The 14439-nt window shown below is 36.1% G+C and overlaps 1 protein-coding gene across 1 annotated transcript in view; it reads left to right on the plus strand.

The window, feature by feature from the left end:
* The first annotated feature begins 9164 nt into the window (after nucleotides 1-9164).
* AQP9 (aquaporin 9) overlaps nucleotides 9165-14439 on the plus strand; it is a 61147-nt gene continuing 55872 nt past the window's right edge. The window contains exon 1 of the mRNA XM_051980729.1: nucleotides 9165-9296. Coding sequence (XP_051836689.1) covers nucleotides 9195-9296 — 102 coding nt within the window. The 5' untranslated portion in view covers nucleotides 9165-9194. The remainder of the gene's footprint in view (nucleotides 9297-14439) is intronic.

Raw genomic sequence — 14439 nt, forward strand, 5'->3', positions numbered from 1 at the left:
CTTAGGAAGATTCTAAAGGTCACCTGTGAGATAAGGTTCAGTACAGGGAGGTCTTTTCTTCAATTGAATGTCAAGCATCCAAATTCCACTGTAGAGAGTACAATTCTAATGGGCTGGTCACATAGTTCAAATACCAAATGTATGTTTGCTTAAAGATTGTTTCAAAGGCAGATGCTGACATGGAGGTCAGAAGCAGCAATGTAAGGATACTCTCAAGGTCTCTTTGAAGAACTATAGAATTGATTGTGAAACATGGGAGACACTGGCATAGGACCGCCCAACATGGTATGTCTGCGTCAAAGGTGGTGCTGAACCTTATGAGCAATGCAGAATTGCAATAGTTCCAAAGAAACATAAGATGTGCAAATTTAGAGGCATCTCCATTCCAAATGTTCATGTGGACTCTTTGTGCCTGACCTGTGGTATAATTCTTATTGGTCTGATCAGCCACACTTGGACACACTGTACCTTGACCCCAACAGAGAGGTCTTTTTGATTCTCTTCGAGTATAAACCCAGAGATAGAGTGAAAATGGTACTTCTGAAATTTGTGACCAGAGATGAACTAGAGTCCATTACTGATCACAAAATTGAAAATTTTGATTACATCAAATTAAAAAGCCTTTGTACAAACAAAACTAATGCAAACAAGATTAGAAGGGAAGCAACAAACTGAGAAAATATCTTCACAGTTAAAGAATCTGATAAAGGGCTCATTTCCAAAATATATAGAGAATTGACTCTAATTTATAAGAAATCAAACCATTCTCCAATTGATAAATGGTCAAAGGATATGAACAGACAATTTTCAGATGATGAAATTGAAACTTTTATCACTCATATGAAAGCATGTTCCAAATCACTATTGATCAGAGAAATGCAAATTAAGACAACTCTGAGATATCACTACACACCTGTCACATTGGCTAGAATGATCGGGAAAGATAACGCAGAATGTTGGAGGGGATGTGGGAAAACTGAGACACTGATGCATTGTTGGTGGAGTTGTGAACAAATCCAACCATTCTGGAGAGCAATCTGGAATTATGCCCAAAAAGTTATCAAATTGCGCATACCCTTTGATCCAGCAGTGTTTCTACTGGGCTTATATCCCAAAGAAATACTAAAGAAGGGGAAAGGGACCTGTAGGTGCCAAAATGTTTGTGGCAGCCCTGTTTGTAGTGGCTAGAAACTGGAAAATGAAAGGATGTCCATCAATTGGAGAATGGCTGGGAAAATTGTGGTATATGAATGTTATGAAATATTATTGTTCTGTAAGAAATGACCAGCAGGATAAATATAGGGCAGTTTAGAGAGACTTACATGAACTGATGCTGAGTGAAATGAGCAGAACCAGGAGATCATTATATACCTTAACAACAATACTGTATGAAAGATGTATTCTGATGGAAGTGGATTTCTTTGACAAAGAGAAGACCTAACTCAGTTTCAATTGATCAGTGATGGACAAAAGCAGCTACACCCAAAGAAAGAACACAGGGAAATGAATATAAACTATTTGCATTTTTGTTTTTCTTCCCAGGTTATTTTTACCTTCTGAATCCAATTCTCCCTGTGCAACAAGAAAACTGTTCGATTCTGCAAACATATATTGCATCTAGGATATACTGCAACATTTTTAACATATATAGGACTGCTTGCCATCTAGGGGAGGGGATGGAGGGAGGGAAGGGAAAAGTCGGAACAGAAGCGAGTGCAAGGGATAATGTTGTAAAAAATTACCCTGGCATGGATTCTGTCAATAAAAAGTTATTATAATAAATAAATTTTATACAAAAGAAAGAAAGAAAGAAAGAAAGAAAGAAAGAAAGAAAGAAAGAAAGAAAGAAAGAAAGAAAGAAAGAAAGAAAGAAAGAAAGAAAGAAAGAAAGAAAGAAAGAAAGAAAGAAAGAAAGAAAGAAAGAAAGAAAATGGTACTTCTGGAAATTTTGCTTTGTATATATTTGTGTGCATGTTGTGTCCTCAATTATGTAATTACTTGCGCACAAGAATTGTCTTTAGCCTCTCTTTGTATCCTCAGCTCTTAACACGGTGCCTATTGAACAAGTAGTAGGTAATTAATAAATATTGACTGATGGTTTAAAATGTGTAGGATGAATTAGAAAGGGATTAGATTAGAGGCAAGGTTATTTATTATGAGGTAATGTCAGTAAACTAAGTATAAGCATGTGGGGTGTGAGTGATAAGCACTTGTCCAGACTCTCAGCAAGGAATAAAAAGGATAGTTTTGAGACCAACATAAAGGAAGATAATTTCTACTATCAGGAGAACTTGTTGGGGGACAAGATGAATTTCTGGAGCTATACTGACTATAATATCAATTTTTTAGATGCACTCCAACTTCACTTTACCAATAGGAACCTGAGACTCATGAAAATTATGTCTAAAATCATAAAGGCAGCAGATAGTAGAGGCAGTATTTGAACCTGGGTTCTCTTTCTTCACACTTGCTATAATGGCTTCTAGTGACAACTTTCTTCAAAACTAGGATTGCAAAGTAGAAATTCTGGCAAATGCTACCAAACAGAAAAGAGCTGGTGACAAGGAGAATCTGAGAAGCAGTTGAAGCTGCTAAGTTCAGAGAGAATCATCATTGAAAGTCTGGCCAAAAGGACATGCATTTTTGACCATGGAAAGTCAAGGTACCATCTATTAAGGATGTTATGATTTGTATAAGTAAGAGTAAGCACATTGATTAAGTCAAAGATTATTACTATATCTAAAGATCTCCTGAAATGCTTGAGGCATGGTAAGAGTATGTTTCTGTGGCATTTGATAGCTAGGGGTACATCCCAATTTAATAAGTATTTATGAAGTACTTATGATGTGTTCAACATTGCATTGGTTGCTGTAGATATTAAAAAACAATATGACATTGTACTCTATGGTCAAGTCAAGTCAGCATGGTGGGAAGAGTCCATGATTTATAATAAAAAGACCTGCATTTAAAATCTTATATTGATGCTACCTCTTATGCTTTAGGTAATTCAATTCAACAAATAAGTACTGGCAGTGGTCCAGGCACTGTAATAGGTGATGGAACGTTTCCTTTCTTCTAGGAGTTCAATCTGTACTTGGGGAGAGAAGGGAATGCAAATATATAATAAGTAAATTCAAGAGGGAGAAAGTGCAAATAGAGAGATCAGGAAAGACTTCACAGAGGAAGGGGCTCCTAAGCAGTGCTTTGAAAGAATCTAGGAAACTGAGCTGGTCTTCCATCTATTCCTATACTTTTCCTATACACAACAAGGTATTATTAGGTATCTATTATTTGTAGGAATACTAAAACAAAAGTGGAATAGTCCCTGCCCTCAAGGAGCTTACAATCTATCTCCCCCTTTCCATTTCCATCACCATCACTGTAGTTCAAATCTTCACGCCAGGAATTCAACCACATTGGGGTACTTTTGTCTCTACTGCTCCAGTTGCTTATTAGTTAACCTGCCCATTTTCAATAGCTTTTCCTATTCATTCCATTCTACACACTACTGCCAAAACAATCTCCCTAAATCATAACCCTGGTCATGCCTTTCCCCTGTTCCAAAACTGGAGTGTTCTATGTCCAAAGGGCTATCAAACTGTGCTGTACCCTTTGGCCCAGGAGTGTTACTACTGGGCTTATACCCCAAAGGGATCTTAAAGAAGGGAAAGGGACCTGTATGTGCAAGAATGTTTGTGCAGCCCTGTTTGTAGAGGCCAGAAAGTGGAAACTAAATGGATGCCCATCAGTTGGAGAATGGCTGGGTAAATTGTGGTATATGAACGTTATGGAATATTATTGTTCTGTAAGGAATGACCAGCAGGATGAATACAGAGAGGCTTGGAGAGACCTACATGAACTGATGCTGAGTGAAATGAGCAGAACCAGGAGATCATTATATACCTCAACAATGATACTGTTTGAGGATGTATTCTGATGGAAGTGGATTTCTTCGATAAAGAGAGCTAATTCAGTTTCAGTTGATCAATGATGGACAGAAGCAGCTACACCCAAAGAAAGAACACTGGGAAATGAATATAAACTGCTTGCATTTTTGTTTTTCTTCCCGGGTTATTTATACCTTCTGAATCCAATTCTCCCTGTGCAACAAGAGAACTGTTCGGTTCTGCACACATATATCGTATCTAGGATATACTGTAACCTATTCAACATGTAAAGGACTGCTTGCCATCTGGGGGAGGGGGTGGAGGAAGGGAGAGGAAAAGTCGGAACAGAAGTGAGTGCAAGGGATAATGCTGTAAAAAATTACTCTGGCATGGATTCTGTCAATAAAAAGTTATTTAGAAAAAAAAAAAGGTGATGGAACATTTCCTTTCTTACTTACTGTTCTCTAAAGAAACTCTGTTATTAGTACACTTGATAATAACAGTAACAATACAATCTATTTAAGTACTTGCAGTAGTCCAGGTGCTGTGATAGGTGATGGAACATTTCCTTTCTTCTAAGAGTTCAATCTGTACTTGAAGAGAGGAGGAAATGCAAATATATAATAAGTAAATTCAAGAGGGAGAAAGTGCAAATAGATGGATTAGGAAACAGTAACAATATACTAACAAATAATAATTAAAATAGCACCTACAATAGAACCTACTATGTGCTAAGTACTGTGCTAAGCACTGCAATTATTATTTCATTTGATCCTCACAACAATCCTAAGAGGTTAAAGTACTATTTTTATTCACATTTTACAAATAAAGAACCTGAGACACAGCTAGCAGTGTCTGAAGCTGGATTTAAATTTGAGTCTTCTGCCTCTAAGACCTACTGTTCTATTTATTATGGCATCTAGCTGCCTCCAGCCATCCTTTCTAACTGTGTGATCTAGTCAAGTCTTTTGGAACCTATTTGCCTCAGTTTCTTCAACTATAAAATAAGAGTTAATAATAGCACCTACCTGATAGTGTTGCAGTAAGATTCAAATGAAATATTTCTAAAATACCTAGGATAGTGCCTGATACATGGTAGGTAGTTAATACATGCATTTGTTCCCTTTCATCTCTCTTTCCTTCCTTTTCTACCCCTCCATTAGAGTAAGTTCTTTGAAGAAAAGAACTGTTTCACTTCTGTCTTTGTATCTCCAGGATTATTCAGTGGATATAGTAGTAAGCATAGTAAGCATCTGATATGAGCAGGTGGTAGAGAGTGTGCAGGGGCTAGAATAGGACGACTCATCTTTCTGAGTTCATTTCTGGCCTCAGACATTTAGTGGCTGTATGATCCTGGGCAAGACACTTAATTCTGTTTGCCTCAGTTTGTTTGTTTCTAAATTGAGCTGGAGAAGGAAATGACAAAGCACTCCAGTACCTCTGTCAAAGAAACCCCAAAACTGGGTCGAGAAGAATTGTAAACAATTGAACAATATCTAATGTTTTATTGATTGCTATCTGACTACACTATTTTTCTCAAGGAACAAGTTTTATTTGATTTTGTAATTTTGTTCTTTTATTTTCTTTCTCCCTCTATCCCATCCCCACAAATGGAGTCAGGCAAAACAATCCTTTGTTAGCCACATTGAGGGAGGCAAAGAAAGCAATAAAAATAAAGTGGAAAAAAAAAAGTTCAGGGGCAGCTAGGTGGTGCAGTGGATAGAGCAGCAGCCCTTAAGTCAGGAGGACCTGAGTTCAAATTTGACCTCAGACACTTAACACTTCCTGGCTGTGTGACTCTGGGCAAGTCACTCAACCCCAATTGCGTCAGGAAAAAAAAAAAAAAGGTCATCAGTTCTCACCTTGGAGGTGCATTCATTTTTTTAAAATCTTCAACCCTTTGAAATTTTCATGGTTCTTTATATTGATCAGAGTAACTAAGTCTCAGTTGATTATCTTTACAATGTTGTCACTGCATACAATATTCTCCCACTTGTGCTCACCTCATTGTGCATTAGCTCATGTGTCTCCCCAGGTTTTTCTGAAACCATCTCCTTCGTCATTTTTAAAATCATGGCAATATTCCATCACAATCACAACTTGCTCAGCCATTCTACAATTAATGGGTATGCTTTGATACCACATAAAGAACTGCTATAAATATTTTTGTACATGTGGCTCCTTGTCCTTTTTATTTAATCTCTTTGGGATACAGAATTCGTAGTAATATTGCTGGGTTAAAGAGCACGAACAACTGTTTTTTTTTCCCTTTTAATTTTCTTTCTTTATTCACTCATTCATTTCTTTTTTTTTATTTTCAGTTCTCAGTAAAGGAATACTCTTTACTTGAAATCTTGCCCATCCTCCAAGATTATACTGAATATTAACATTTCCCATGAAACTTGCCCTGATTGCCAATAGCTGGAAGAAACTTTTCTCTCTATTTTTGCTCTTTTTTTAATACTTTTTTCTATTTCTGCAGTGTATTATAGACATTATGTGTGTGTATATGTGTGTGTGTGTGTGTGTGTGTGTATACAAATAAATGTCAAACTTCCTTCATTCTTTTGTGACCTTCTTTAGAAACTGTCAAGTGTTGTTGTTCAATCTTTTTTCAATTATATCTGAATCTTCATGACCTCATTTCGGTTCTCTTAGCAAAGATACTGGAGTGGTTTGCCACTTCCTCCTGCAGCTTATTTTACAAATGAGAAATTGAGGCAAACAGGGTTAAGTGGCTTCCTCAGAATTGCATAGCTAGGAAGTATTTGAAGTCAGATTTGAACTCAGGAAAATAAATCTTCCTGACTTCAGGCCCAGCACTCTCCACTGCACACCTAGCTGCCTACTCTGTCAAACATGTAACTCACCTTCTCCATACCCTTAGCAACTAGTGCAGTAGGTCCCTTATGTATGTCAAATGAATGAATACATGCATAAATACAGAAATACAAGGTCAGGAATTGAAAGAGTTTTAGCTATTAACGTCTCAGGGATGAGTTAGCAAGTAATTGGCCATGGAGGAAGGAATTATGTATATGTAGATATCACCTTTTCCTCTCATGAGCTTGTAGATTTTTGTGACTGGTTCAAAGTTTAGGTGAATCTGTTTAGGTATTTAGGATGTGAAAAACTAGAAGAGAGGGAGGAATCAAATATTTTTATACATCAACTATGTGCCAAGCACTGTGCTAAAAATTTTTTTAATTAAAATTATATCATTTGATCCTCACAAACAATACTATGAGATAGGTGTTATCATTAAACTCAATTTAAAATCGAGGAAAGAGGCAAACAGGGGTTAAGTGACTTGCCCAGACACATTCAGCTAATAAGTATCTGAGATCATATTTAAATTCAGTGAATTCCATGCTTAATGCACTATCCACTATGCCACCAACTGCCTGGAGAGGGAAATCAAAGAGTGATTTTTTTTTCTTGATGACAGGAAAAAAAGAATGTAAATATCCCATTACAATATCCTTTTCTCTCACACCCAAGATGTAAAATAATCAAAAATAATTACAGCATTTAAGTTACAAACAGTTATGAGAGACAAGTAGTACAGACATTACCTTTTTCATCTCAAAAATGTGGAAACTAAAGCTCAAAAAATTGTCGATGATCACATCTCTAATTAATTTTTAAGGAAAGATTTGAATACAGGTCTTCCTGATTCCAAAACTAATATCCAACATTCTAGACCATACTGTCTTACTAACTTATGATGTATAGAACAGACCATAGGAAGTATTTGTTACACTAGATCATTGTTCTGAAGCCTTCCTTGTTAGCAGAGTAACAGTCCATTGTTTCTGTGTACTATTCACTGATTTTCTTTCCTTTCTTAGTAGGGCCTTTCAATTTACCTACCTCCTTGGAAGGAAATTAATGATGACCTCCTGCAGCGTTAGGACAGGGCATGGAAAGGAGCCAGTACCTGCTGGGAGGGTTGAGAAGCCAAACACAATTTTGATAGTAGTTTTTGTGACTTTAGAAAATCTTTGATACAGCTCAGGTTCTCAGATATGAGTGGATTCTATTTCTTCAGTTCCATAGAAGTTGGGAAACAGACTTTGGTATCTGACATGGCCAGGAGTGAATGCTAAATAATAGTGTGCCAGTTAATTTCATTGTGTCCAGCAAAGATAATTGGACCTCATTCTTAAGAAAGGGCTAACTTTTCTGAATTGTTACCAAGTAGACCACATTGGTGTTTTGTTTCCTTCCCTGTAATTTCTCACTTAAACATAATTCATTAGGCTCAGCAAGCAACCATCACTATAGAAATTTAGGCTGTAACAATCCAGTCCCTTCTTATTGGACCCAAATGTTCCTTTATAAGGGGAAAGGATAACAGAAAAACTTAATTTTTAACTAGGAAGTTCCCTCAAAAGAAAATTTAATTGATCTAAAAATTCCAAGAAATCATAAGATATTGCCTACCTAATTTATCTTGGATAAGTATTTCCCTAGTATATAAGTTTCTGTGATCTTACTAACTGAACATAGGTAAGGTAAATCCTTTTGTTGTTGATGTTTAATTTTCTTTCTTTCCTCTTTCAGTTTTCCCATTGATAAACTAGATTAGAAGATCCTGGCCAATCTCAGTCAAGTTCATTAAAGTGACTGAATTAATGCTGGAAGAAGACAAAAAAAAAAAAAAAAGGACCAGAACCTTGTAGATGTACCGATCTATATGTTTTTATAGTGTATGTTTGTTTTAGACATATATATTTTGGATTTTACAATTCCAAACCACACCCCAGCTACTTACTTCAAAACAGAAAAAAATTAGAAGGCAATAATTGTGTAACATGTAAATCTCCTCTGGACTCAAGCCCGTAGATTGTGGTTTGGCAAGACATCCAGCATAACATCTCTTTTCTCATCTCCTGGAAAAAAAAAAGGACATCAAAAAATTACCTTGAAAATAAAGGTAATGATTAATCCATCGAGCTCAAAAGAATCAGCTTTGAGAATTGAAATTCCAACTTACGAATATAAACAAACAGCTGAAAATAGGTGATGAAAACCTCACCAGATGAAGTATTAAGTCACATTGAGTCACTGGGTCCATGTTTGTACAGTCAGAGAATTCTGTCGACTATCTCCATGAATCTGTAAGCAGATGTCAAAATCTCCAGGTTCCATGTGTCAGTGAAGTCATAAAAGTCCAGCTGCTGCAAGGATCATCCATTCCAAACTTAACTGCGAAGTATTGCCTGAACTTAAGAGTATTTCTCCTACTCTTACTCACAAGTGCTATCTACTCTTTCTAGGATTTGTGGCTACAAGAATCAGGAAATGGACAGAAAGTTGGGAAAAACCTTCAAAGAGAAATTAATCCTGAAGAATGTCTTGGTCAAAGAAATGATTGCAGAATTCCTGGGAACATTCATGTTGATTGTAAGTGTAATCTGATTTCCCTTTATTTTATAACTCAAAAAAATACTTCTAATCTGTATGATTCTTTTTTTCCCTCTCCTTTGGCTAAAACATAGCCATAATGCAAGGTTCTCTTTCATATTGCTATAAGAAAACATTAGATCACAGCTATTCATTTACTATTTATTAATCTATGTTTTCAGTGTAAAATACTGTATCATATCAACAGAGCCTGATAAGAATGTTTTAGTGCCTTGTTAGTTAATAATGATATTAATAATAATCATTTCTAAATTCCTTTAATATTTGCCCAGGGCTTTAAATATGTTATTTCATTTGATCTTCATATGAATGATTTACCTAGGATAATCTTAACTGCTTTTGTAGTAAAAAGAGCAATTACCTGAAATAGTTACAGATAATCAATAAACAGGGATAGCTGCAATATCCTGTCATAGTTAAGCAATGCTTTGGCAGTGATTTGATAGATCGGTACCTGAGTAATGGAGGATACAGTGCATCAAGTAGAACAGGACATTAGTTATCGAATTAAACTATTTTCCTTTCAATTGCCAAAGTCCTTTTTTTTTTTCTTTTTTTAGACTTGGGCTCTCCTTTTACCAAGAATTATGAATTCAATGGCTACCTGTGTCTTCTAGCCATAAATGAAAGTGATTTCTAAGTATCTTTAGGTTACTTTGGATAATTTCTTAAACTTAAGGAGTCTGAGTGAATATTGGAAGAATGTTTTGAAAATCTATCACCTAAGTCTCTTCCCTTTGGGTTTCCTTCTTCACTACTTCTACATAATCCCATATTCTCCAGATTTTTGGTAAAACCAGTCCATTCATAATCAGAGATAATATTAAGTATTCAGTTATTATTTTCAATAACAAACTGGGCATGCATTTCTAACTTAAAACTTTGATGACATTTAAAGAAAAATAACCTGGTTGCAGGATTTTTGATCACAAGCACAAACAACCCCTAGTTTTTATTCAAAAAGTATATAGGGAGATTTTAAACTCCTTTCAGGCTTTGAAAGAGCATTCTGTGAAATCTGTACTTTTTCCTTTAATATCAAGTCCATTTTATTCTATTTCAGTTCCACTGAGTATCTACTGTGTGCAGCATTCTGGATAGTTTTTTTTAAGCTAATATGTTATCCCATTCCCTTTCCACAAAACTACTTTTTAAAAAATGAAGGGTCTATTGGGTAGGCTAGAATTACCACTGGTAACTTTCAAATATGTAGTCAGGATGTTCAATGATTGTGATTAGTTTTACTGATTCCCATCCCCCGTTCTCTTCTTTTTAAAACATATTCTTTGTTATATTTGATAGCTATCTTGGAAGAGGAAAAGGAAAGGGTCCAGGAGGATATTTAGCCTATGTAAAAATGAAAGATAACAATAAATTTATTTGAAAAAATAAAGCTAATATGTCAGATAAACCAATTGTGAAAATGTTGAACTGGGGAAAGATAAATTCAACAAGGTAAAAACATCATAGATTTAGAAGTGGAAGGAAATCTTTAGAGATTATTTTGTCCAACACTCTCATTGTACAAAGTGGGCCTACAAATGGAAAGTGACTTTTCTAAGGTGGGGAGACTTTTGGAGCTCTTTATATTCTCCCAAATACTTCTTTTTATTCTTTTTGCTAAAATGATCCAAACATGGAGCTTTAGTGTTCATCTCCTAGGTTATATTCTCCTTTGTAACTATGAAAATTTATTCTCTAAGCTTGAAAGAGGAAATATGGGGGGATCATTGGTAAGAATCACTGTCACCAACTTCCCAGATTCTTGGTACTAGACATTTCCTTTAAAAAAAATTGATATGTTGTAAAATGGGATTATTGTGCTGTCTTTGGGAGACCAGAACACAAAACTGCATTTTGAGAAGCTAGTTCCAGGAAGAGGGGAAACAGAAGGACAGAAAATTAAAACAAAGTGGTTTAAGAGTATGAGGTGTAATGCAGAAAAGGGGAAAGGGAAGTTGATTTGGAGAGCAGGAAGACAAACCCTCTCAATTTCTCAATAGGAACTTGTTTCACAAGCCTGACCCCTTTGGGGTTGAAAGCTACTATAAATATGATTTACTCAGCAAAGATATTCATTGCAGTTAGGAGCACATAGACTACACTATAATAGGTGCTCAATGCACGACAGGCCTTTTGCTTATTTACTTGACAGCACTAATGGCAATAAGTAAAATGTGTCTACGGGACTAAAGGCAAAATAATAGAAGCTGAGTGAGTTAGTTGGTCTCAAAGCCAGCAACACTTGGGTTCAAATGTTGCCTAATTTCCCAATGCTCCCAGGCAACCAAGACTATTAAGTTTTAAGAACATGTGGATTGAACGTTAATTGAGCAAATTTACCTTCTGGAGGTCCCCACCCTCAGGAAACCACTGGTCTAATTCCTATTTTTATCATACATTAGTATGATAAATTTCTGTTCTGTTTGGATAAATACCATAACTATTTAATGTTGATGATGAGCACCACAATTATGTTATTTATAATTCTTTGCTGATAAGCATCTCTGTATTGATAGTTAAGGTGGATAGGGAACTACCCTGGAAGGTATATGATGATAGCTAGTAATTTTGTAATACTAGTCTAAAAGGCTGATACTCAGATTGGAGTAATGGAGACTGAAAAGCATATCTTCCACCTGGCTTCAGATATTCATTCACACTTTGGGTATTCACTGGAACAGGACTTCAACAGATGGGTACTATCTAAGGCCTTATCAGCTACTGACACACTATGGGAGAGACCATAGGGATAGCTTTTTAATCAGGACAAATTGTTCTCAGAGATAGGCCCTGGGGTGACAGGACAGAAATGGGCTTAAGTGGGAGGCCCACAGGAGAAGAGAAAAGACACCTGCACTGGAAAGTGGGAGCTTGCCTCAGACAAATTGTACTCATAATAATTTTGCCTAGGGCTGGCTAGCCCTCCATTGAAACAATCATTTCCCCTTGGTAAGAGAGTTGTTTGTCATAGGCTGACCAGTTGTATCTGGCCCCAGGAGATCTTCAGATTTTTATGTTAACATCAGAATATTTGTTTAAACCCACTTAGGGGTGAGGGGCACATGGGATGGGGAGAAGAATGATTCTGATTCAAAGTCTAAGAACTTTGGAAATCAAAATATATATTGTCAGAATTGAGATTTAAATAGAAAAGACCTTTGTTATGGATTGAACTAAAAAAATCATTTAATAAGAAATTATTTAAGACTATTTTTTAGTCTGGAATCCTAATCCTGTGAGGTAGGAAGGCTAAAAGTATTAGGGGGTCTTTGTTCTTTATAGTAAAACTGAAATCCTAGAAAATATAATCATGTGTCTACTAAATCAATAGTAGAGCTTATTCCTCAATCCACAGACTAGGAAGTGAGAGACCTTGAACAGTAAAAAGCTGGGATTATCTGACAACTTTCCTACATATAAAAGGGTACTGTCTCATAATCCTAGTCTTTCTATTCCCTTTTCCCTCCCTCTGCAAAAAAACAGCTAGATAGCACCATAATTTACAGAGTTCAGAAGACTGGGGTTCAAATGGGACCTCAGAGAATTATTATCTGTGTGGCTCTGGATGATACCTCTCTTAACCTTTGCCTCACTCAGTTTCCTCAACTGTAAAATGGGAATAATAATATCACCTACCTATCAGGAATGAACTGAGGATTGAATAAGAGCACAATTCCTGGCACAAATCTTGTTTTCTTCCTTCAGAGAGCTGAAAGTACTTATAAGTTGTGATTTCATATATGTTCCTAGCAAGGAGCTATAGGTTAAAAAAAGTGATCTGTCCCATTTTGCAGATGGAAAAAACTGTATCATAAAGAGATTATCTGACTTATCTAATTATGGTAGAGCTTAGATTAAAGGTAATAAAACCCTTGAATATGGCTAGTATTGAGGCATAAAATGAAAATAAATTGCATTTGTCTGAAGTCACAGAGAGCTACTAATTGTAGGAGTTTTCACCTTTCTCTACAAATGTATGTATATTCAAATGTGTATAAATATTTATTTGTATCTATTTTTTTTAAATAGGAGATATGCAAAAACTAGTTCTAGCTCTGTAAGTGAACAAATGCTATTACAGCAAAGCAGTTTTCCAGAAGAGAATCAGGGAGGAGAATCTTTTTTGGCCTTCCCTCCCCTAGCTATCAGTTTAAGATTAGTTTCAAAAACCTCATACTCTAAAAAATATAAAAATTTGATAGGTTAAAAAATATTCTATTAGTTTATATTCCAGGTTATGTCCTACTCCCCAATGGCCTTCTTGTTTCTTCTGTGACAGTCCCCATGATTTGTACTATGTTTTTAGGCTAATTCGTTCTACTCATACCATTTCTGCCCTCTCTTTGAAACCACCCACCCCAATTAGGAGAGATCATCCTACCTGAAAATCTAGTTTCCTGTTCTCCCATCCTGCGAAAAAAAAAAAGAAAAAAGAAAAGAATGGGACAATGGACTTAACCCCTGACTAATATATGCCCCTTTTACATCCTGAAAGTCAACTCTTAGAGATTCCTTGCTTTGGATCTTGAAAGCACTTCACTCTTCAAGAGTAATAATTTATGCCTTTAATTGCTGTTATCACTAAATGTTAGACCTTAGAAGTTATCCTGTTCAGCTTCCTCATTTTATAAAAAGGAAAAATCAGAAAAATGAACTGACTTGTCTATGATCACATGGCTAGTTAGTGCTAGGACCAAAACTTAAACTAAGATCTCCTAACTCTTAGTAACTTTTTGCACTGCTTTCCCATATACCAGTCTTTTGGGGATAGGAGTGGGGGAATCCATAGTGCCCCTAATTCTGGCCATTTAGAAGGGAGAAGGGTATTTCCTAAAGCACGAAATGTTTACTTTGTCCTCAGTGCTAATCCCTTGTACAGTCTTGTGCTTCTAGTTTCCTAAAGAGAAAGAGAGGCAGAAAGAGAAAAAGACAGAGAGACAGAGACAGAAAAAGAGAGACAAGAGAAACAGAAAGACAGAGTCAGAGACAGAGAGACAAAGACAGGGACAAATGTGAAGAGAGACAGAGAGACAAAGAGACAGGGACAGAGAGAAAGACAGAGACAGCACAGAGAAACAGACAGAGACAGATAAGGAGATATAGAGTCAAAGACAGAGAC

This window comes from Antechinus flavipes, chromosome 2, assembly GCF_016432865.1.
Source record: "Antechinus flavipes isolate AdamAnt ecotype Samford, QLD, Australia chromosome 2, AdamAnt_v2, whole genome shotgun sequence".
Classification (NCBI taxonomy): Eukaryota; Metazoa; Chordata; class Mammalia; order Dasyuromorphia; family Dasyuridae; genus Antechinus; species Antechinus flavipes.